The sequence below is a fragment of the Pleurodeles waltl genome, chromosome 6 (genome assembly GCF_031143425.1).
Source record: "Pleurodeles waltl isolate 20211129_DDA chromosome 6, aPleWal1.hap1.20221129, whole genome shotgun sequence".
Lineage (NCBI taxonomy): Eukaryota > Metazoa > Chordata > Amphibia > Caudata > Salamandridae > Pleurodeles > Pleurodeles waltl.
The window spans coordinates 341,775,973-341,801,628 of NC_090445.1; the positions used below are offsets into that span (position 1 = coordinate 341,775,973).

Below are 25,656 nucleotides of genomic sequence, written 5' to 3' on the forward strand. Positions count from 1 at the left end.
AACTTGTCTGATATTAAAGCTCATGGAAAATGGATGTTTCTGAACAAGTGAGTTTGGTTAAATAATTTGTTACATTTTGTATGAGTTGGTTTAGCTCAGGCTTCTGGTATTGCATAATTCATATATTTTCACAGTTGCTAAATTGAGATGCATTTACATATTTCCACATGAGATTGTTTGAGAATGATAATTTTTGATAATGGTTGGATTTCTTTGTTTAATACAATTGGAATTTGTATCCTCTTTATTCCCACAGCAGACTTATTTGTAGAGCATTCACTGAACAAAATGGTTTGGATCATTTTTGTTGATTTGGGGTTAGTGTCGTTTCGGGATGTCTTTTGTGGGAATGGTCACGGAGGTCAAAACATGTTTCTTCATTTATATCCTCTTTATTTCCACAGCAAACCTGTTTGTAGAGCATTCACTGAACAAATGGTTTGGATCTTCTTTGTTGATTTGGGGGTTGTTAGACCTGGCAGCCTTAGTTTGGTCATCCCCAAACTTTTTGCCTGCCTCCCTCCATTTTTCTGACCCTGTTTTGCCCCGGTTTTAGGACTCTGCACACTTTACAACTGATGACCAGTGCTAAAGTGCATGTGCTCTCTCCCCTAAACATGGTAACATATGCCCTACCCAGTTGGCATATTGAATTTACCTGTAAGTCCCTAGTAAAGTGCACTAGAGGTGCCCAGGGCCTATAATTTACATACTGCTAGTGTGTCTGCATCACCGATTATGCCACCCACATAAGTAGCCCCTTAACCATGTCACAGGCCTGCCATTGCAAGTCCTGTGTGTGCAGTTTCACTTGTACTTCGACTTGGCATTTAAAACAAATTGCCAAGCCTTAGACTCCCCTTTTTCTACATTTAAGTCGCCCCTACGGTAGGCCCTAGGTATCCCTTCGGGCAGGGTGCTATGTAAGTAAAAGGCAGGATGTGTACTTATGTGTTTTACATGTTCTGGTAGTGGAAAACTCACAAATTGGTTTTCCACTACTGTGAGGTCCTCTCCTCTCATAGGCCAGCATTAGAACTGCCCTTAAATACTTTTAAGTGGTAGAGTCTGATCTAAAAGGAGTAGCCCTGTCACGTTCAGTATGGCTAGAATGATTATAGAAAATCCTGCTTACTGGTGAAGTTGGATTTAATATTACTATTTTAGAAATGCCACTTTTAGAAAGTGGGCATTTCTCTGCACTTACTGCCATCTGTGCCTTACAGCCGATCTCCAATCCATGTCTGGGCTGTGCTGGTTGACAGCTCCCCTTGTGCATTCCACCCAGACAGCCATAAACCCAGGACTCTCAGCCACATCTGCATTCATGTGCATACTGAATGGGTCTCCCTGGGCAGGAAGGGTTAGAGGGGCTTTCTCTTAAACTTTAAAGGCCAGTGGCCTGCCCTCACACAAATGACTGATAACCCCCATAGGGATCCTGGCAGACAGGACTGGGTTGAAAGGGGAATGTGTGCACTTCAAAACCACTCTTTGACGTTTCTCCCACTTCAAAGGCTTTTTGTGTGTGTGTGTGAGATATATATATTGGCTCTCTGACCCCACCAAATCATACACTTCTGGACCGACACCTGGACTCTATCAGAGGGACTGCCTGGCTGCCCAAAGGACCCATCTGGCCTGCTTTGCGGAGAAGGACGTCTGCACTGCTTGTTGCCCTGCTTCCTGCTGGCCCCTGATTCTGCTGGAAGTACTCTGCCTTCCCCACAGGTACTCTCCAAGGGCTTGGATTGAGCTTGCCTCCTGTCCTGAAGTCTCAGGACCACAAAGACTTCACCAAAGAGAAGAAAATCCCGGTGCATTTGAAAATCGATGCTGCACCTGCAGAAATCATTGCAGTGCCTGCCTCGCGGCTGAAAAAACGCCACGCCGCCTACCAGATTGACGCAGCGCCTGCTCCTTCTCACCAGCGCATTAAGGACTTTCAACGCATCGTCCCTGGGTGTCAAAATATCCCTGCTTCGCAGTGAGGAACCAAGGCTGCACTCCTGGAAATCAATGCATCACCTTGCAGTGTGGAAAGAAACATGCAGTGTCTGTGCTGGGCCGGAAAACCCGACCCAGTGCCTCATTTTTCAATTCATCTCCTCCTGTGCACCCCGGGCTTCATTATCCCAGGTACTTTGTGTTACAAGACTACAACCACTGATTCTTAAGGTTTGAGACTCATTTAGGCCTTTAAAAACTGATATCTTGACTTGTGTATATTTGATTTTTGTCATTTTGGTCTTATTTAATTCATATAAATATTATCTACTTCCTAAACTGGTGTGGAGTACTTCTTGTGGTGTTTCAAATGTGTTACTGTATGATTTATTTGCGCAAATACTTTCCACATTGCCTTCTAATTTAAGCCTATCTGCTCTGTGCCAAGCTACCAGAGGGTGAGCACAGGATAATTTGGATTGTGTTCTGACTTACCCTGACTAGAAGTGTGGTCCCTACATGGAGAAGGGTTTATACCTCTGCCAACTAGAGACCCAATTTCTAACAGGGGTCATTGTAGTTTCTGGATGTCTTTTGTGGGAAATGGTGTTGCGGAGGTCAAAACCTCTCTTCATGTGTCTCATGTCCCTGAAACACAGTGGTCCCTCTATCCATAGATCCTTAAACCTGAATTTTCTACCCTTTAGTGATATGGCCGTGGTACTCTTTTTTTCTGTTTTGTTGTAGTGAAACTAGTAAAAACGATTTAGTTAGGATTACAAGATTAGTTGGTGTTTGGAAGGTATTGGTAAACCACTTCCTGTTTACTAAATGCATGCTTCTGTCGAAGTGCTTCATGTGGCTGTGAACATTGGTGTAAATAAGGTACTCGGATCCTGTTGTTTGCACCCCAGTATTTTATTACAGATTCTTTTTGGCAATCCCCAATGTGATCACTTGTCATTGATTCCTGCTTCTGTCCCTGATGCATACTGCACCTGGCTGCGGCCAGCCACGTGAATGTAAACTTAATAGTGAGGTCTGCAACAGGTTTGGCATCAGCCAGGCTAAAAAGCAAGGCCCTGTTCTCCACATTGCTCTGAAGAAAAGTGACAGTACTGACAAGTTATTACTTATCCTAAATATCTGATGTACAGGCTATTACTTATCCTAAATATCTGATATGCCTAAATGTGCTTTGTAGTGAAAATTTTTATGTAGCATATCAAACATGAGATGCTGTTGTTAAAACAAACAGTACGTATGACACCAGCTTGAGACCAGATGAGAAAAAACAGGATGTGAATTAAAACATGTAATTGTGGTAGCACACTGAATAGTGTTTTTAAATATATTTACACTAATTGCACTTATGCATATTTGCTCTTTCGGACTGAGGTAATTGACTTGATATTCCAGAATGACATAATTCTTATGGCAAATTCTGGGTTAGATCTCAGATATCCAGATTTCAGGATCAGGAACCTAGCCAGTAGACCTCCATTATACTAGCTTCCTGGTTGTCCCCAGCACCCTATATGCTACATCTACCTTTCACCTGAGATGGCAGGGAGCTGTAGAAAGCATGGGTACTAGCTGGTGCATAGGCAGCAGGTTATCTTCTACTGCTGCTGCTCTTCTGGGCTTATTTAGGAGAAATGCCTCTCATGCACCCCCACGCACCCTTCCTTTCTACTCCTTTGAGTGATTTCTTTGCATCTCCCGCTGGGCCAATCCTAGTCTCCAGCAGTTATTATTGCCACTCCTTTGGAAAGGGATATCTTGGTGGTTCTATTGTCCATCTTCAACTCACCGCACTCCACCTTAACCCACACATGCAGCCACTATTTTTTCCCATGAGTGGCACACTGACCGCTCTCCTACACGGAATCCAGTTCTCCAGCCCATCTCAAGTGAGCGAGTGAGCTTGCACTACTGCCTTGCTGTACATGATCGGTTTGAGAAAACGATACATTGCTGTCTATGCTGTACTTGATCCCCGTGTGAGCGAAGCACTTCTGGTGCATGTGCTGTACCTGTTGTGTATGCCTGAACCTTTTACTGCTACAGCCTCTTCTGAAGCTGTTCTGTCTGCTGCCCATTCTTTAGATGTCTGTGTTTGGGAAGTAATCTAGTTCCGCTGCCTGTGCTGTACCCATTTTTAGTGCAAAGAAAGCTTGCTGTACCCCTTCGTGTTCTGTACAGACTTTGTGAGTGAATAATGTTTACCTGTTGATGCCAGTGCGCTACCTGCTTTATTTATCTCTATGTGCACACACACACACACAATGTTTGTTTCCCCATTTCCATTGTAGCTTTGTCTTGTGATTCTTGTGTGTCACAAGGTGTACAGAAAATCCATGTTGTATGTCCATCAAATGTGGTAGAGAACCTTTATCTCCCTTCTCCTATACAAAAGATCAACATTTGGTAGAGAAGATCTGTTCTGTTTTTCTCCTTAAACTTTGCTTCCTAGACATTGCCTGTAATGATCAGACCACCTTGCATATGCATGCAGTGAATGGGATTCTTCAGCTACCTACAGGTCAAAAGCAACAGAAGCAATGCCGCACTAGTGCAATCGAATGTGTTGAAAACTTCTATTTGCTGTGGACACTACTCCCCAAAGTATTGTCGATGCCATTCCTGTCGCCTGAGGACTCCAAGGGTCTTTAAAATCGTCTCCTATTAAATTCCGAATACCATATTCCAAATGTCTTCCACACCGGAACCTCTTCTGGAAATAAAGGAACTATTTTGACTTTTCAAAGATGTTCCTATAATGGATTTCTAATAGGAATTTTTACAGCTGCGAAGGAACACAGGTCCTGAAGGGAGGCAAGTTGTTTCCGGTTATCAGGGGATTTATTTGCATAGGAAGAGCCTCATCTCAACTGTGAAAGTATGTTTGAACACCAAAAACAGCATTCATAGAGTAGGACGATGTTCTTATTAAATGAAAGTTTTCATTATGAGACTTATTTCCACTTGGAGGGAGTCACTGAGATTATGCAGAGATGTCACTCACAGGAACATTTGAAAGTTGGTGTGAATGCAGATAAACTTGTTCTTAAAAGGATACTGTTGGTTCGCAACTGGATTGTAATGGTTTAGAACAAAGCAGCAACCACTGTATTCTCTGGAAAGATGTCGTTCAGTGCCACTATTCTGTTTTCTCCCCCTAGTGGAGTTGGAAGTGAGGCAAAGTGTTGCAGTTGCCCATTCAAGAGCGAAAACAGTGCCCCCCAATCTGGCTCCTCATCTATCAACTGCACCCCAGTCAGTATATCAGGGCAAGGACTGGCCGTGCAGAGCACAGAGCAACTACTGCATCTCATCTACCAGCGGGTCGAGAAGACCACAGGTCTGGCAGAGGCTGCGTTAGGGTTGGCCAAGTCCAACAATGAGATCCTGATTCGGCTGCAAGAGGAGGTGGGAGAGATGAAGCAAAACATCAGACCGAGCAAGGAGGCTCTGGTAACGACTCCACAACCACCTGTTAAGCTTCCATCAATGCAGATACCACCAGCAGTGCAAGTATCATTATCTGCACAAACTGCATCATCAGTGCAAGCAACAACAACCGCACAAGCAGCACCAATGGTGCAAACAGTACCGATGATGCATGCAGCACCAGAAAGAGTCTGCAAGTCTCCAGATGATGAGTCTGACAGCATTGGCAATGTGCAAGTGTTTATTGAGGAGCTGCGGCAGCTTGGGGCCGCAGCTGCTGCACAAGCAGAAGCAGTCGCAGGGCATTCGTCATTTCCTACTGAGAAGACCTCCAGGGACCTGAGACTGGCCAACGAGGGGGCACCTCATATGAGCCCGGTAAGATTAATCCGCTCCAGCAAAATTACCTTTGGTGAGCTAAAACAACTTTTACATCAAATGCTTATTCCTTACAGATATGTGTGCCGATTTTACTTAGGTAAAGCATTTTCTTTCAGTTCTGAAACTGTCAGTGTTAACCTGGTAGTATCCGTTATTGGTACAGCCTACCACTGATGTCCAGGGTCTTATGTACTGTTGCTCTCCAGGCTGGATAACCAAGTGCCTTTCTTTATAAACTTGATTTTCCAAGGGTACTACATGAGGCATAGAGGATTTGGATCCTAGAAATTGTATAACACCAAGTAAATTACATTTTTTTCCAGATTTAGAATCTTTCACATTCCTTTTTCATCGAGCTGGGTGGCCTAGGGTGCTTTATAATAGTAAAGCATAATATTAAAACACTTGCAAGGCCTAAAACAGGGTTAATTTATTAGCCTGATCACCTCATTGGAAGATACCCAAAGATCAGCCAATGAGTTGAAAGTGCACTGCATTCAACTCCCTCAAGAGACCTTCAAATGTTAGAGTTCTACTGCACAACCCATGTGAATGAAGTTGCTTGCAAGCTCTCTCATTTCCTCAGCTAAGTCTAGTATAGAACATGTATTTTTTCGCTTCACCTCTGTAATGCTTCCTATCACCAGGTGCCTACGACATATTGTTTAAGGTAAGGACAACAGGTTTCCATGTTTGTTTTGTTCACAAGACAAGTAGGACAAATCAGAATTCAGTGCTTAATTTGTAAAAATTAATGAGTGCCAGACCTCTCAGCAGGAGGCCACTGCAACGTGCACTACCCATTGCACTTGTCAGTACCAATGCGATTACTAACCATCACATCCTATATGTGGACTATTCCAGGCCCCCAAAGCCATAAGAGCGGCCTGAGTGGCAGCTATAATAATTTTTTTTAATAATCAACATTATTGAGTTGCAGAGTGAAAACGTACTCAGAAGACAAAAGAAGGTACATATTGGTTATCACATAAGACAGAAGTGCAAATCACCATAGGACGAGTATCTGGAGAGGAGACACGATCAAGCAGTAGCGTGATACAAGAACCTTATACAAATTGCCCCAATCATTTTACCAAACGCGTCCTTGCTTTGCTGGACAACCCTTTGCTCCGTACACAGGCCTCTCTTATTGTGCACATCAGTCCCAACCTCTCTGCCACCGCCTGATCATGAAGGAGGGGTGGCGGGGGGGCAGAAGCCTTCCATTGAGCTGCTATAAGCCACTTCGCCACCATTGTGGCCATGCCTAAGAGTGCCCGATTCACCCTCGATCCCCCAGAATCCTGAGAGGCAACAGCAAGGGTGAAAGTTGCACTTTCCAGCCTAGCACATCAGTCAGCTTGTGTGTTATAGCAGTCCAAAAACTCTGAAACACCGGGCAGAACAAGGACATGTGGTAAAAATCAGCATAGCATTTGAACAGCAGGGGCAGATGGGATCCGGAAGTAGGCACGCCCGATTTAATCTAGCAAGAAAGGTAATAGGTCTGAATCGGGCGGAGTCTGCATGATATCGTGATAACACTAGAAGCCATTATGGAGTCTCGCCATTCAGCATCCCCTAGGGAGCGCAGCCAATCCTCCCAGTGGGCTCTAAGGTGGTCCAGTGTGTGTGGGGTATTGGTAACTAGGATGTGGTAGATCTGAGAGATGCCCCCTTTCCCAATGGGCCGATTAGAAGTTTGACCTTCAGAGGACTAAATTCTGGTGGTGAGTGTGAAGTGCGTGTTGCAGCAGCAAATATTTGTAAAATTGTGAGGAGGTGAGTACATATGGGCCCTGGAGTTCCTGGAAGGAGAGTAAATGAATTCCAGGCCACATGTCACCTAGTTGCGTTATGCCAATGAGGTCCCATTTTCCTAAGTCCTCCAGCGCTGCCACATCGTGCAACCAGTGTCTTGCCACATGGGGGGTCTAAATTGTAAGCTTGAAGTCCTGATTAGTGTATCCGAGTGCAGCCCTCCAACCAAGGAGAATTACCCGGGTCACTACAGAGAGAGTGCAGTGATCGTGGATCCATGTAACATGGCCATGATCCGCTGTAACCCTAGAGGTTCCAGTTGGTATGCAGGATCTGACCAACCACCATTAAGCCAGTTGTTGACCATCAAAGAGTTGGCAGGTTAGATAATAAAGGTAGAGGTTAGCCATACCCAGATCTCCATCTTAGGGGGCTTGCTGATATTAGCTCAGGGCAAGGTGGGGTCCAGAATTATGCAGAGGAACATGACACCACCACTTCCAGCTCATGGAACCACCGTCAGGCAATGTTATAGGAAGATACTGAATGACGTAGAGGAACCTCGGCAACACCATCATCTTGTAAAGGGTAATTCGACCCATCACATTTAGTGGGAGGGATTGCCAGTTTTTGTGGCCCTTTTTTGTTTTTTTGTTTCAGGGGTGTAGTTTTAGAGTCCATGTAAGCGCAAGGTGGAGTGCCACCCAAATACTTGAAGCTTAGGCGGCGCACTGGTATGTCAGTCTGCCATCCAACACAGCCCTGACTCGCACCAAGGGGCACCAAGACTGATTTGGTTGGGTTCACATGAAAGCTCAAGACCTCCTCGAAAAGCTGGAAAATTTGAAGGCAACGGGCTCCACTCAGTGCTGGGTCAGCCAGAAAGAGGACATCATCGGTGTAAAGCGAGATGGGGCCTTCATGACCCTCATCCCATCCTCTTACCTGGGCAACGGAGGAGGCCTGCGAGCGGTTCAATTGCCAAAAGCAGAGGGACTAGGGGCGACCCTGCCGAGTCCCACATCGGATAGGGAAGAGCTCAGAGGTCACACCATTGATCTGGACAGGTGTGGTGGGGTGTCGAGAATTGGTCGTTGATTAAACTGCAAAAGTGGGGTCCAAACCATGCTTTCAACAACGCTTGTTCCTGGTAATTCTAGTCCATAATGTCAAATGCTTTCTCGAAGTCAATGAGAAGCAGGGCTAACCGGGTTGGATGCAGGTGACAATGGGACAGGGCGACATGGAGTCGCCGGAGGCAGTGCTGCGTACTCCTGGCCGGCATGAAACCACATTGGTTAGGATGTACAATCATGCAGAGAAACGGTTTGAGGCGAGTGGGGAGGATCGTGGCAAGTATTATAACCTCACCATCGATAAGGAAAATCGGTTGAAAGTCAGATTAGGAAGTCGGCAGGGGTTGTGTCTTTGGAATTACTACAATGGTAGCAGTATCTGTCTCAGGTGAGCAGGTACCAGTCTTTGTCACTTCTTTGTAGAACAATAAAGACGGGCGGTTAGGATTTCTCAAAAAGTGGAATAATATTCTATGGGAAACCTGTCAGGGGTCTTAACGAAAGCCATGACAGAAATAGCTGCTCCCACTTCCTCAGCTGATATTGGTTGGTCCAGTAGGTGAACCTCTGGGTGTGACAAGCAAGGAATGGGTACTTTGTGTAAAAAGTGAGGTTCTGCTGCCGCCTCTGAGCTAGGAGCCATGTACAGAGGGCTGTAATAGACCGCAAATGTTTGTGCAATGTCCCAAATGGATCGGTGGGTCTGACAATGGACACCTATGATTGCAGGGATTATCTTGCTTGCCAGTTGGCAGGAAGCAACCCAGTATAACATTTTGCTGTTCTTCCCCCCCCACCTGGAGACCCTGGATGTTGAGGTATGCCATATCTGCTGTGCAGCCTGCATTGACAAAAGTTGAATTTCTTCCCGCACTAAGCCAAGGTGCCAGGGTGTGTCTCCCTGAGAGTCGGCTCTAAGGTGTGCCTCTAGCCGAAGGGCATGGGCCTCCAAGTGAGTAAGTTGTTGGGAGCATGCCTGTTCTAGTTCATGGAGTCAGCCTTGAACGAACCCTCTTGATAGTCGCCTTACCTGCAGCCCATAAGGTGCCAACCGAATGGGCGATCCCTTGTTAGTTTGGAAGTATGCTCTCAATTCACCCTCCAGCACCTATGCATAGGGTTCTTCTTGGAGGTACCAAGCTTTAAGCCGCCATATAGGGCGAGTCACCCGTAGGGAAACTGATGCAGAGGATGAGAGGTGAGTGGTCGGATATTCTGTGTGGAATTTTCTGGATCTGGTCAGTTGGGAGCTGACATGGAGATAAGATCTATGCAGGGAATGGGTATGATGCGCGGCTGAGATTTGGGTGAACTGACAGTGATGAGGGTTACACACCTTCAACACATCACAAAAACCAAGGCCAGAGATCCAGTCAAGAGATGACAGGCACCGGCCCAATGGGAGGCAGAGCGAGTGCCCGTAGTGTCCGTGTCCCGAGCCAGGAGGGCATTCAGGGCTGCGGTGGCATGTAAGCACACATAAGGTTAGCAGTACGTCCCTCCACCGCACAAGTGAGGGCAAGAAGAGACCTCGAGGATTGCTTGTTTCTTGTGTGACACTAATGGGGAAGGAGCATCGGAGCAAGATTGCCACTCCTCCAGAACCTCAGGCATAACCAGAATGGTAGACCCTCACATATCCCTGGTATGCCACGAAGAAACAAAGATTCCCCAATAGGCGTGTCTCCTGAAGCAACAAGGCGTCCGGGAGGAAGCGGTGTGTGTACCTCAGGACTGCGGTGCAATTCACACAGTACAGTAATCCTTTAATGGTCCAGGACAATACATGTAAAGATCCTATGGCTGTGTAGGGAGATTTTGCGCTGAACGTAGGGGCAGAGAATATTGAATCCTACAGGGATGATCTTCCAGACCACTCGTCCCATGGGTACAATGGACAACAGTGTACTTAGTGTGTGATGCAATAACTGTTGCATGTACGTATGTCTGAGTGCAATAAAAAACAAAGGAGCGTAGGTAAACCCTCCAGAAACAGAACAGTGTGGAACCTACCCCCTCTCCCCCCATAACCCTCACCCTATACTTCCATCCAGGAAACATCTGTTGCCCATATACTAGAAACACATACACAACCCAGCTTGATGATGGGACTCGAGTAGTGGACCCCTCCATAATGCAGGATCATAGACAACCATCAAATGATAAGGAAGTGCCAAGGGACAGCGCCCGGCCTCTTCACTGAGCCAGAAAGTGTGGTAAATCATAGCATGGGACCGATAGATCGGCGTCCACCAGCTGCTTAGTGGGGGGAGTAAAAATCATGTCTTGTTGGCCTTCTAAGATCGTAGGGGAAACCATTACAGTCAAAGGCAGGAATTTGTGGAGTTGCGCATAATGGAGTGTCTCTTACAGGTGGGGATGGAAAAGGCGAGTTAGGTCTTTGGGCACTCCGGCCCCACGAGAGCAGGTGCAGTTCCTTTTTGGCTTTGAGGCTGTGATTGTTGTCATAGAGTCTGGGGGCCCAGGTTTTAGTGGAGGGGGAACCACTTGGCCTGCGGAGCTGCTGTTACTCAGTGAGCCAGGTCCACGCTAATTCCGGGTTATCAAAGAAGTGGGTTTTATTAGCATGCACAACTCTAAGCCAAGCCGGAAACAGCAGTTCCTAGGAGATGTTGAGGGTTCAAAATTTCTGTTTGACTTCTGCATACGAACAGTGTTGGATTTGAATCTCTCTGGTGTATTCGGGAAAGATGAGCACCTTGGCATCCTGGCATCTTAGGTCTGGGTGAGAGTGGGCCACTCTCAAGATACCGTCTCTGTCCTTTAAATTAAGGATGTGTGCGATCATGGTTCAATGTAGAGCCCCTATAGAAGGCCTGGGTGTCAGGACACTGTTGCAAAACTAGGAGACAGTTGATCCAGAGGCATCCAAGATTTAATCCAGGTTTCAAGAAGTTCCATGAAACTTATTGAGCCGGAAGCATTTTTCTGCATCTTCAATTTCTTTGGTGGAGTTCCACTGTGTGTGAAAGAAGTCGAGATACCTGTGATTTTAGATTTGTGACATCATCTACCGTGGACAGTTGGGTCTCAGCCTCCCTGATTCTGTTTGTGCTGTTACGCAAGTCTTGTCGCTGAAGAGCAACATCTACATGCATCTTTCCAATCTTAGTTTCCACTGCAGACTGGGTGGCGTGAATGGCTTGTGGGATTATAGCCAAGTTACTCACTGATGGCGGTGGTTTGCCTACAGCGTTTCTTCCAGCTTGGCCCCGAGTTGTGGTGTATTGGTCCATCTTGGTCTGGAAGGCTGCAGGACAGTTGGATTTGTCATTAACCATGATGGCAAGGGGTCGAGACATTGTGAAGGGCCTCCAAAGGGGACCCAGCCAGTTTGCCATAAGAGTGCGGCAGCACAAGTAGAGTATGGGCTGGAGCACCAGACAGCCATCTGGCAGGCAAAGTGGTAGCGGCACACGAGTTGAAACAGGAACAATGACTGAGGGGATGTGTGTGTGCCCTCTTCCAGGTGGGTTGTAGTACATGGGAGACTGGAAAAGCTCTAGCACGGATGTCCAGGGCCAATCATGGGGTGGAGGTGTCAGGGTTGCCCCCACAGGGCCGTAGGCCCACTTAGAATAGCCGAGACCTGGGCATCACTTCTCCATTAAGGCTGGGCCCCCAGACGATTTCATGCCCCCTGTCACCTGGATGTATTGCACCCAATCTGGGCAGGGCAGTTGTGGAGCAACTTACAGGGGCAGTGGGTGGTGCCTGGTTGCGACGGCCAGGCCCATCAACAAGAGGGTGCTGCACCGTCTCAGAGGCGCAGAACAGGCAGGACTTCGAGTCATCAGAGATCAGGCACATAGGATCGGCACTTCCACAGTGACAGCCCCGGTCTCCCATTGCAGTCTGTTAGTCCTGGGCCATGGGTTTCGCCAGTTCAAAAGGTGTGGCAGCTCTGTCCAAAGGTAAAAGCAGTCCAGGGGCGCCACTCAGGGTTACTTTCCCATTAAGTTGAGGTTATAGGTGTGGTGATCGCATGAGTGGTGAGTGAGGCCTGGCACTGGTATAGGTATACTTGTTCGTTCCGGGGGGATCGACTTCCAAGGGTGAGAGACCAGCAGGCAGACCAGTCCGACCCTGGTGCGAGCCACCAGGGTCGAGTTTCAGCACATGGACAAATCGGCCCGTAGAGCAGAGATCACAAGATACTTGTTGGCCCTCTAGTGCAGGGACTCCGCCACCTAGGGACAGACTCTGTATTCAGCAGAGGAGGCAGGCGTTTGCCCACACATGAGGCCGATGGGACGGATGGGCCTTCGACGTTGGTTCTGGCAGCGCGTTCCCGGGAGCAGGCATGCTGCCCAATCCTGCTCCACAGTGCGCCCAGACCTCAGAAAAGGGGCAGTAAGGGGCCAATGGACAAGAGGCGACCTCAGGTAGGTGCCAATCCTAACTTACAGGCTGCGATTCCTGTCCAAGTGCAGCAGCCCAATCTGGGTCGTGTCCCCCTCAGGCTTGACAGCATAGCCGTGCCAGTCTGCCACAGGCCACCATGCTGGGGGAAGAGGAGCGGTGCGGCATGTCATGCAAACAGGGTCTTGGCATCCCCGCAGGATCAGGCCACATGCAGCTCAAATCCAGGGCACTGTTAGGGATAGGTACAGGGTAGTGGGAGTCCCGATGGTTTACGTATGGGAGTAGATGAGGGAGAGGTCCAGAGCACTATTAGAGTGCGACCACCATCTTGATGCTCCAAGCCACGCCTTGTAATAATCATATTTAATGTATTTTGAATTAATAAATAACTGTTGTTGCGCTTATCTTTCAATGAGACAAACAGTGCCAGCATGTGGCAGACTGTCGTAAGTGCCGGTGTTGACAAGTGCCGGTGCAGAGCTCCAGAAACCACCGGCTCAAATTAAACACTGGTAAATGTCCTGCAGCACAAACTCTGGCTGTCATTTTATACTGTCACAGTAGGGATCTGTGAAAGAGGATTGTCTGCAACTAAGACTGGGTTTATATCCATATGTAGAAGCTGCTTAAACTTGTATATTTTAATTCATTAATACAATGCCATTATTATTAGGGAAAGCTTTCTAAGGTGATGTAGTGAGCTCAGCTTATACTATTGACAGCAGTTCCAGTATGAAAACGTGTACATATGTTTGCAAAACATGGCAATTTGAGGCTATTTACAAAATTCTCAGAATGGTCCCCAATTGAATGCAAATAAATGCATGAACATAGGTGATTGTCTGCAGTAAAAATTAAATGTAAACTAAACTGCAACTTGGAAAGTGGGTTTGCTAAACAATTCTGCAACAATGCATACCATTTCCCTGGGGCATTATTTAGTTCATACCAGTATTCTAAAAATGATTAATAATGAAGAATCACTGTAAAATCATTGCAGGCAACATGAAAGTTAAGAGCCCGATTCTTAAAGTCACAAAGGTTTATGAGCAGGTATACTTCCTTGCATTGGTGCAAATTTATGACTTTCAAGAATTCAGAAGAGTTACAGAAGTAGGCCTTCAAACCATATTCCTAGCAATTTTTGTGTGAATTTCATGTACACATGAGCACATTTATATGTGTGTTTGCTAAAGTGGAAATTTGCTGATTGATTGACAATTCTGTTTTCCTACAACCCTTTTTCCCATCCTGGAAAACGTTTTACTCTTGTCTTTGTCAGCTGTATATTTCCAACTTTTTCCAGTGTGGGAGGGGATTGAAGAGGAGTTGGTGAATAGTCTTAAACATGCCATATTGTAGGAGTGCTGAGACCCGCAGGGTATTCCGTCCCTGAAACTACTGCTTCCTCCTCTCTTCCTGCCCCTATATGGAGATTTATCGGAAGGTGGCAAAATCAGAGCTTTGCTGCAATCCACATCCTGATATAGTGTCAGCCCCACTATAATTAAATAGGCTGTTATCAGAGATCTGGTATATTAAGAACACTATATTTATGAAGAGGGGTCTGATGATGAATCATGCCACCTTAATAAGCGAGGGCCTCCGCCCTTTTTAGGAAAAATCCCCTGGACAAGTTTGCAGGAATTATTCACTTCCTGATTGAAGACCTCTGTTACACAGATACCTCATGTTGCCGCAACAAGGGCTCTGCTACATTATGTGTTTAGTTTTATCAGGAAGGGTGTACCAGATGTATTTATTCTGATTTTTCTATCACTCCTCCTTGCAGGTTAGACAATGAGAACACTGCCATAATTTGCTACATAATGCATAACATCAAAAGGGACAATTTGAATTTTTAGATGACAAGTACATTTCTGAGGCATCCGTCCCTTGAAGAAGTACATATTTTTTTCAATTCCAGACCCCTTTAGTAGCCTTTACTATTAAAGACAGGTGCTTTTAGGATCATGACCAAGGAACATTTTGACTAAAAGACTCATTGTTGAATCTGTCAAGGAGGTAATCATTATGTCTTAAGACATCTGTGGGCAGAAAACACTTTACTCTCACGACCTTTAAAAACAAATGTAAATATTGCTGATATCCTAACCACAATGCAAAGAACTGCAGGATCTATTGTAAATTCTTTGCCAAAACACCTGAACACGACCAAGGCTAAGGCTGCCCCTCTCCACTGGGGATAAATCTGCACAGAGTGGCCAGCCTGTACCTCCAAAAAAGCTTAATAAAGGAATCATTTGGAGCAGAAGATGCCCTAGAAACAGCATAATCTGAGGACATTTCCTCTTGGTATTTGAGCCCAATTCTAAAGCCTCCAAAATGTCTGTCTAAAAAGTCAGAGAAACACTCAAGGGCACTTTGTGACATCAGTGAAATCATAGCTGCGAACTCTACTGTTGACAGATGCACAGCCTTCAGAGCAATCACAAGTGAGGCATGCATCTGCCGGAATGGAAGCAGACAGCAGGCACTTTCATTGCCAACAAGTGATTCTCTTTCGACTCATGCCATATCCATGCAATCAATGATCATATGCCTGTCAACATTATCATCATTTATGAGTGGATTGTCTTTGACAGCAGTCCCTGCCGGTGCCATCTTGTCAATATCCTCTTCGATGATACATCTGTCAACTTTTCCCATACTGGTGACATCATCGTCAGTATCACTGCTGTTAGGGAAGGAACCTTAATGGTGAAAGTCCAACAAGAGACATAGGTGGTCATTATGAGTTTGGCGGTCCTGCTCTGCCACGCCGGCGGTGGCAGTAACACCGCTGACAGCGTGGCGGAGCAGGACTGCCAGATTATGAACACGGTGGTGAATTGGCTGCAAAGCAGCTAGTTCACCGCCTGTATCACAAGGGCGCTGGGACCCCCCGGCCAAAATTGTCACACCTTCCGCCTGGCGGTCCACCTCATACCACTGACAGTATTATGAGTCTTCTTTTTGCCAGGGATTTCCCTGGCGGAAAGGATACTGGCGACAGGAATTAACATTCCTGTCACCAGTATGCGACTCCCCCACCCCCGAAACAGCCACGGCCCCCCGAACTCCATAGACACCACCTCCCCCGAACCTAGTACATACCCGCCCCATCCATGCATGCACACACCACACACACACTTGCATCCACACGCATACACGCGTCCATGACATCCCCCCACTGAGACACACTCACACAGATACATGCACACACATGCACACATCTTCACCTCCATTCACACACACTCACACCACATTCACGCACACAACACTCAACAACCCCCCCTCCCCTGTTGGACAATCTCCTTACCTGCTAACGGTCGTCGTCCGGGAGGGAATGGGGTCCATGAGGCCTGCTCAGCCGGCACCACCCCGTCACCATATCTCCGCCACGCCGATTACAAAATTGTAATACGGCTGGCAGTTTTTTGATGATGTGATGGTGCCAGCAGAGCAACCTCCACTAGATCGCCAACCGCCAGTATGGCTGCTGGCGGCTTTCTGCCCAATTTATGACAGAGAGCTGCCAGGAGTCATAATGTGGTGGTCTGAAGACCGACATCACTGGCGGTCTCCTGGTGGGTGTGACTTCGGCTGTCAACTATTTTGCCCCAAATGTTCTACACTAAAGTTGAGGAGGAGACAGAGGACGAAAAGAATATTATGGACCCACTTACCTACCATGTAAGGTTAAAATAATTCAGGAAGAGGAAGAGAACGATTGTGCTGGTAAGGATGCATGCCCTAAACTTTGTGATGTTCCATATGACCAGTAGTTCACACTTGTCACACTTACTGTCCACAACAAGGAGAACACTGTGTGAGGCATGGGACTCTGGATTGGGATCAGGAGTATGATCCTTATTTTGTTGGCAGTCACAGGATCCACAAATCATTCACATTCCTGTGAGATCGCCAAGAAATACCTTGGCGTTCCTGTCCTTCTACAACCAGAGCCACAACCAGGTTACCATCCTCCTCCCCACCATCACCTTGGTTTTCTTGCCCCCTCGCAAAACCCTTGATTAACTTCTTTAGGTCTTTCTCAGTCAATTGGAAGTGGATACCACAGAAGATGATACAGCATAAGAGGAAGAAGGAGAGATACAAAACAATATAGCGACTGGTGGTAGAGATGAATGAAATAACTGATGTTTGTGATGTAACTGAGTGAGTTATCCCTGGACTACATTGCACGGTTCTGTTCCTTTTGGAAAGTGGTATAAGCTACCAGTTTCCACTAGCGGAACTGCTTTTTCCATGGTTTCTCTTATCAAAGAAGGCTGATGGTTAAGACCATACCTGTTGTGGATTACATTTGGCTGGAATGGGGCAAAATAATACAAACACTTGCAAATGTGGCAGCAATGGTACCACTGTAAGATACATATAGCACACACAAGAACATGCCTATATGCCTTATTGATCATCCAAAGTGTATGATAATGCCGGCAGGCTAGAGAAGGCCGCATGACCCTAGATCTCTCTGCATGGTTCCTTCTGAAAGAGAAGGCCAAAGAATGGTCAAGTTCCAAAGGTTCATACAATCAGTGGCTGGGTGCTTGTTTCCTGGCCATCCTGAGACAATATAATCACCAAATGGGGTCAGATATCTCTTCATATGTGGACAACATTCCAGAAGAGATAAGGGAGCAGTCCAAAGCCATTCTACAATAGGGTAAAAGCACATCATCAGCTGTTTGCGACTCAGCATTAGACAAAGCAAGTACCAAATAAAAACAGCTCGGTGGAGCAGCTATTCCATCGCTTTCAGTAAGTTCATGGGACTAGAGGATGAGTTCAATTATTGTGTTGAGTTGGTTTTCAGCAACCTGCTATCTGCTGCAGCTGCTCAACAGTCATACTACTGTCAGTCCTATAACACACAGCTGCAATTTTGGTGTCCTTCTGGCTCATCATACTTGAGACAACTAGCAAGGGAGTCAACAATTCACCTCTAGGTGACAGCGACACTCCACTGGTACTGGTCACCAGTGCTATACGGTTACTACTAAGATAATAGGACTGTGTATTTAGGACAACACAACTTCAGAATGTGGGGGACTAAGTCTGTCCACACCATCGGAAACTGTCAGCCCAATTCCTGGCTAGCTCACAGAGCCTCACCTGAACCCCTGAACCTACTGGGGTTGTTGGTGTTTACGGCAACATGAACATGACACTCTGATTCTCCAGGGAAGCCGTGGAAACAGATCTCACCCTTTCGTAGGATTACCCATGCATGCCCAGGTGAATACCCAAGAGAGGTTCCGGATATGTTTTTAAAACATTAATTGAAACGGTCGTAATCTTGCACAAAGAAAATTTGCTGCAATAATTAGGCAGATGGAACAAAGCAAAGTAACCAGCATTGTGAACAAGGTAAAGACAATGAATAATCTAACCATGGTAAACATGATCTAGAGTTTCTTGAGTTTCTTACATATCCCTAAGACTATACTGAGAGCATAATGGGTGTACCCTTCTCCCTGGCTGATCTAGGAGATGAGCCTGGAGTTCTAAGGGATGAACCTTGAGATAGTGTCAGGAGTGTCAGACTGGATCGTGGATGGCAATCCTCTCAGGAAGCAGGAAGATTAGCGCCAGCAGAGCTGCATGTTGGATACAACATTCACCCCAGGATGGTCATTCCTGGGATGCCCCTCCGTCCCTTCCAGGTCAGTGCATCACTTATATAATAAACCCCCACTGCTGGAAGCACAGTTCCGATGTAAGGCTATGTCTGGATTTAGAACCGGTCTCCCGAAGGGGCAACACAAGAGCCAGATTATTGTGTACAGTGTTCTTAGCCTTGAAAATAATGTGCTGATTCTATGTTGAGAAAAGGCTAACTAAACAAGCACATTGTACAGCATATTACTTGAAAAATATCATGCTAGGAAAATATGTAAAATGTCATTAGCAAAAGTGATGTTGCTACAATGTGTAAAATATAAAAGGAAGCTAAAATGGGAGAACTAACCTGGAACCAAGAGGTCCTCATGACGCTCTCCCCTTGCCAGTGAAAAGAGACATTTTAATAAATCTGTGCTAATAAAAGGGAATACACAAATACAATGGTCACTCCTACAAGCAAAGCAAGCAAAAATAAAATAAGCCAATTAAAACATGACAATTTGCTTCAAAACAAGGACCAAATTTAAAAGTCAATGGAGGCGTCCGTAATATCATCCATATTTCCAGTGGTAGAGGAATCCAAAATAAACCTAGCATCCGCAGACAACAAAACATCAAGCCTGGGTGAGTAAAACCAAGGAACAAACATGATTGAAAGCCTCAGCTTCTCCTGAGGAAATACCTTCCTGCGAAGTGCCCACAGTAGGTGAGCCAGAAGGAAGGAATCCTGGAGGCGCAACATTCATATCCATGTATAATGGCTCCTAAAAGTCATCCTGAAATAATCATAGTCTCATAGGACACCTCCGAAAATGAACCCTTAATAGGAACATCAGCAGATTAATGTTCGTAGACAGTACCAATTGCATTGCAAGACACACATCCAGTGCACACTCGAAAGGGCAGCAAAGACAGGTTGCACACAGTAGAACCATACTGGCCGAAAAGACAAAGACCAGCTGTCATTTAGTTCCTCCAATAAAGATATGCAAAAGTACCATATCATGTATTCACTACACAGCTAGATGTGTGACAGTGCCATCACCATTTGGCTTTGAGATAGAAAGAAGAAGAAAACTTTTATTCGGTATGAAAAAGTTCATCCATTACAGCAAATAATCACCAATACATTATTAATATACCAATAAAACCATATATGATAAAAACACCCATCATAGATATGAACATATAAAAACCACATTCATAAAAAAACAATAAAATAGAAGAACTCATTCTAAAAACTCTACATTATTACGCCAGGTGATAGCTCCCTTCAAGAATGATCCCAGGCCCTTCCATACCAATATATCTGAGGCCATTTGTAACCACAGAAAAGCAGGACGATATTGCACGAAACCCTTGGGCCTTAGGAGAGGTAATAAAAAACGAGTTCTAAACGGTGCAAAAAAAACACAAAACAATGTAAAATGGAGCAAGGTCTGATGGGACACCCCGTCGCAGGGGCAAAGTCTAATACATTTGTCCCCATACTGACCTAGCGGGAAACACAAATTACTTCTAATGCTTCCCAGGCGGAATCGAGTTATGAGAGACCTTTCCCTCACATCCTTTATTTCTAAAAGATAGCGCTCAGGGCCCACCCACATCTTTAACATGATGTAGTCCCTGATTGTTTTTTTCCCTAAAGCCTCCCCCTCCCTTTTGGAGGCCTGTATTCTCAGAAAATTGTCCTTAACCCATTTCTTGTCATGGCTAGTCAGACCCTCGGGATAATCAAACAATTCAGGCCGCCCCAGGTCATGAGCCAGCTTCCTTATGTGCATCAGCCAGGGAATATTCTTTGCATTGTCGCAAGCCAAACAATCCCTTAGGATTTCCCTATTAAGAGTAGCATGTTCGTTACTCCAGATTGAGATCCATAGCAGAAGGGGAGCCAACTGGATAGTATCCTGCACAAACTCAAGCTCCAGTTCCAGGTGAAGGCAAAAACCAGGGATGTTTTGTCCAACTCCAAGGAGCCTTCTACAAAAGCGATTTTTTTCCACCGTAAGAGCTCGAGTATCCCTATACCCCCAAAGTGCCGTGCCATACAGCAGGACAGGAAGGCATTTCCGCCTATAGATTTCAAGCAGGGGCTTGATAGGTCTACTACCTACCCTTACAGCAAAGTCAAAAGCTGCACCAACTGTTGCATGGAAAAGCACAACCCTTCTGGCAATACAGGGTTTCCAGGATCCTTTCTCATCAAAAATGACCCCTAAGTATGGGAACTCATGGACCCTGCTAATAACTTGATCCTCCACCCTAAGCTCCCCCACCCTGCTCAGGGGTCTTCCACAAACCATAAAATGTGATTTCTTAAAATTGACCTCTAAACCCAAAGCTGACATAAAAGTAACATAAGCTCTAACTATTTCCCGGAGACCATTCATCGTGCGGGCCATGAGGACTGCGTCATCCACGTACGTCAGCACAGGGATATCAATACCCTTCACCTTTGGGACATCCCTACAGTGTTTCATCAAAAAATCAGACAGTCCATTTGTATATAGAAGGAACAAAGTAGGAGCCAGGACACACCCCTGACGCACACCTCTTGAAAGTTTAAAAGCCTCTGAGCATTCCCCATTAGGCCCTACCCTTACATTTGCAACTGTCCCAGAGTGGAGATATCGGAGCAGCTCTACAATATTAGGATCCAGACCTAAATGATTTAGCCTCTCCCATAAAATAGACCGGTTCACTTTATCAAAGGCACAACTAAGGTCCATAAAAGCAAGATAAAGGGTACCTTTCCTGGCCTGCGTGTATTTACCGATCATCATCAGTAAGTTAAGACATTGTTCTTGCGTACCGAGGCCTTCCCTAAAACCATACTGTTCCCGGCTTTAGATGTCATTTCCTATCATCCAGGCCTCCAGACGCCTTAGAATGATCCGTCCCAGAATCTTCACAGAAGAGTCCAGAAGGGATATAGGGCGATAAGACTTAGGGTTATTACGATCGCCCTTTTTAAACACTGGGACAATACATGCCAGTCTCCAAGAGGCAGGAATGCCCACAGTAACTGCTGCATTGAGAACATTTAGGAGAATAGGTGCCCATAGCTGGGGGTTAGCTTTATATAAGTCCATAGGGATTGAGTCCGGGCCCGGAGCTTTATTGCTCGCGCTACTCTGTAATGCATCAATAACCTCCTGGAGCGAAAACCTGATTGCTAGGTTAGGGGCCACATCATATACGTTCTCCCGGATATTTCTTAATGGAATACCCTCAAAGATTTTTAAAAAATGAGTTACCCAGGCCTCCGGGGCGAATGTACAGCCAAGGCCCTCAGATGTTTCTGTTTCAAAGGAACCTCTATTTACCACCTTCCAAAACAGGCCAGGGTCCTTCAGAGCAGTGGCACGCTCTAACTCTTCCCAGGCTTTGTCTTTATGTTTTAGCTTACTATCCCTCAGGGCCCTTTTATACCTCAATCTAGCTTCTTTTACAAGGGCCCAATCTCTAGGGTGATTCTTGGTAACCATCTTTAGGTTTGCCCTTGCATCATAGCAGGCCTTGTCATACCAGCCACATTTACGTTTACTGGGGTGGCTGCCTACTGAGAGAAGGCAGTCTGTGACTGCTGCATTTACCACTGTTATAGCATCCAAAACAGTCTTAGGATTCGGAGCCTCTATCAGGAGTATTTCCATAAATAGATGTAAATTTTCCCCCACCACCCTTCCTACAACTTTTTGGGGGTCCACTTGCTTCCACCCAAGCCGCCTCCCCTGGTCCTTTATCACCACTGCTACAGGCCTACCTCGTCCTAATTTACCTAGGGCCCCAGGGAGTTTAAAGGACACTATAAGGGGATTAAGATCGCTAAAGCACTCCCCTAGCACTTCACCCCCAGTCACTAAGTCTCTGATAGGGGGAGACACAAAAATGTAATCAATGGTGGATCCAGACCCTTTTCCCACATAAGTTGGAAGTTGGTGGGTACCTACTGCTTCTATGTCATAAAAATTCAGAAAGGCCATCTTCCTGAGTTCCTTTATTAGCTCCCTACCTCTCAAGTCCTGCAGACCATACGCTGAGTAGTCCTCGCAGTCACGAATAAAGGGATTAACCACAGTGCTGAACCTGCCCAGCTTGGCATTCAAATCTCCAGAGACGATAGCACAAAATTCCAGCCCCACCTTCTCCATTCTGTATTTCAGAACCTGAAGAACGGAGAACAGAGCCCCAATTTGGCACCCCCCATCCCACACAGCGTTATAGAAGTTAACCAATAAAATATTAAATTTATTGGAGAAGATTACCCATACCAACAATATACCTTGGTGGTTGCAGTTAATTTGAAAGGCACCCACTATCTTGGAGTGGCGAATTAGGGTAACCAGGCCACCAAGAGACTGCACAGCTGGAACTGCATATCTATCATACCCATCCCACACAGACAGCCCCTCCGACCAGGTTTCCTGAAGCATGATAATATCGTAGTTAGTCACACACCCAACCCATGCTTGATCGGATAACTTAGCATCATAACCCGCAATATTCCATGAGATAAGATTACATTGGGGAGGAACCTCTTCCTGTACAGCCAATGCATTGGCACATTGTCATTCCACCCCATCCAAGGATAAATTGCTATTGGTAGCAGTTCTTCTCCTAGTCGCCTGCAGGTTATTCTGACCCTGGGGGGGATTCTTGCCATAACCAAGAGACACCCCAGTACTCAATCGCATGTGGTTGTAAAAAAAGCCCAGAGGGACCATACTCATTGAGCCTGCTCTGAGGACAGCAGGACGATAGGTAGAAAGGAGCCTTTGGGTCAGAGCAGGATATCTAACATTTATAACGATACAGTCTTCTTTCCCCACCTTATTTTTGGGGCCGACCCAGCCAATTCTTGTAGCAAACAGAATGTCCTTAAAGTCCTTACATGAAAAGTCACAGTTGTTACTCAGCCAATGGCCCACCTTATTTATGAGTTGGTTCGTAGACTCAATTGCCCCAGGAGCAAGGACAGGCACATTTGTCAACACTACCACGTAGGGGACACATGCTGGGGGGAGATCCAGACAGGCCGGGGAAGGCCTGGCCATCGGCAAGTTTAAATTATCGTTTCCAATCAGCTGTTGGCCAATCCCCCCGGCTGCCACAAAATCCGGATCAGGCTGCCTACTGCAACTAGACATGTTAACAGTCCTACCCGCCCTCAATAGAGAGGTCGGTGCAGCCGGAGCAGTCTCAGCACAAAAACCCTGACCCCCAGAATTTACAGGATTTACCACTGGATAGGATGTTTTTCCCAGGGGCCCCGCAACTTCCTCTGGTAGGGACAACTCATCACCGGAGTGTGTATGCCTAGTCAAGGCCACACATCCACCTACCCCATACCTTCCTTGACTTCCTTGCACACATATCTGCGAAACTGTTTTTTCTATGGCTGATAATTTCACCAAAACGGGGGACAGAATCTCCTGGATCAATTCCCGAAATTTGGACAATAAATTGGTTGCATCACACCCCAGGTGCTGACAAGGTGCGGGGTCACCGCTCGCACCTTTAGGGAGCTCCAAGAATAATGTTTTTGGCTTGGATATCAATTTCTTTAGGGCCTTTTTTTTCCTCGGGGGAGGGCTACATTTATCCATGGGGCAGGCCGGGGGAGAAGATAATAAAAGTCTTTTACTTCTTCTAGAGGGGCCTTGGCCACCAGAACCCTCTATTGACTCTGTTGGCTCAACCTGGACATACTCAGCAGCAGCTATAACAGCACCTTGATCCTCCCCCAGATAAGCCACCTCCACATCCACGGCCTCACGAGGACCATTGTCTATTGGGGCCTGGCGCCAGTCCTCCAGTTCCATGGATAACCTCCTCTCTGCCAAATCAATTTCCTTTGTAACAACCCCGACAGCTCTTGCGAGGAAGGAATCCAATGTGGTAGTGCCACTACCCTGTCTGCTACCGCCACCACTACCCCCCAGTGGACCAGTTAATGGACCTTTTTTCCTGCCCATTACTACAAAAATAGCAGAATAAATAAAAACAATGCAACAGCAGAACAACAAACAAAAACAGACTAAGCTGTCAAAAACCCAGTAAAAGCAAAATAAAACCACCAGTTTGTACTCCAAGTGTTATTAGATATGAATAGTCACCTTCCACTGAAAACGAAGGAGGGGTGGCCCAGCCCAGCCTCTTACGGACGATGACGAGCGCGAAGTTATTTTTAAAGGGCTCCTGCCCCAGCAACAGGTGACGCCTCCTCCTCCACTCGGTCAATGCACTTCCCGCGGCAGCGGGAGCGCAAAGTTATTTTTAAAGGGCTCCTGCCCCAGCAACAGGTGACGCCTCCTCCTTCACTCGGTCAATGCGCTTCCCGCGGCAGCGGGAGCGCAAAGTTATTTTTAAAGGGCTCCTGCCCCAGCAACAGGTGACGCCTCCTCCTCCGCTCGGTCAATGCGCTTCCCGCGGCAGCGGGGGCGCAAAGTAATTTTTAAAGGGCTCCTGCCCCAGCAACAGGAGACGCCTCCTCCTCCACTCGGTCAATGCGCTTTGATAGTGAAATCGAATTTTGTATACCTGAGAATCTGTTAAGAAGTCCTATTCTCTTTCTCCTTCTCTTCACGTTTCAGTATCTCTGGTGTTCTCAAGTTTTTCCTCGAGGGCACTGACTGCAACTTGCCGTCCACAGGACCACGCCTTCTCTCTAAGAGCACTGGCTGAAGAATTGTAGCACGGTTTTGCTATCACACCGGAAATATCCAGGCTTTTCCTTTCCAAATCATCGGCAGGGGTTAGGATTTCATTCCAGGCCCCAGTGAGAGCCACGAGAAGCCTGGATTTCGCCTGGCCTGGGTCAGGTGGAGATGCAAGGTCTGCGGTTTACCCCATCTGGCTCATCCTGCCTTAATAAAAAGCCCTGTCATTGCTAAAGAAACTCGAAGGCTGTTTACATTTCGTGTAGTGTTTCCATGAAGCACCATGTAAAGTGCCCCTTTAGATCATATCACCTCAAATTTGGAGAGGACCAATCGCA

The 25,656-nt window shown here is 46.3% G+C and overlaps 1 protein-coding gene across 2 annotated transcripts in view; it reads left to right on the plus strand.

Annotated features, from left to right (window-relative positions):
• Positions 1–25,656, plus strand: part of C6H14orf93 (chromosome 6 C14orf93 homolog) — a 195,318-nt gene that overhangs the window by 71,267 nt on the left and 98,395 nt on the right. The window contains exon 2 of one of the 2 annotated variants that reach the window (XM_069238229.1): positions 4,424–5,778. The exons of the other annotated variant lie outside the window; for it this stretch is intronic. Coding sequence (XP_069094330.1) covers positions 5,095–5,778 — 684 coding nt within the window. The 5' untranslated portion in view covers positions 4,424–5,094. The remainder of the gene's footprint in view (positions 1–4,423; positions 5,779–25,656) is intronic. 2 annotated transcript variants of the gene reach the window in all.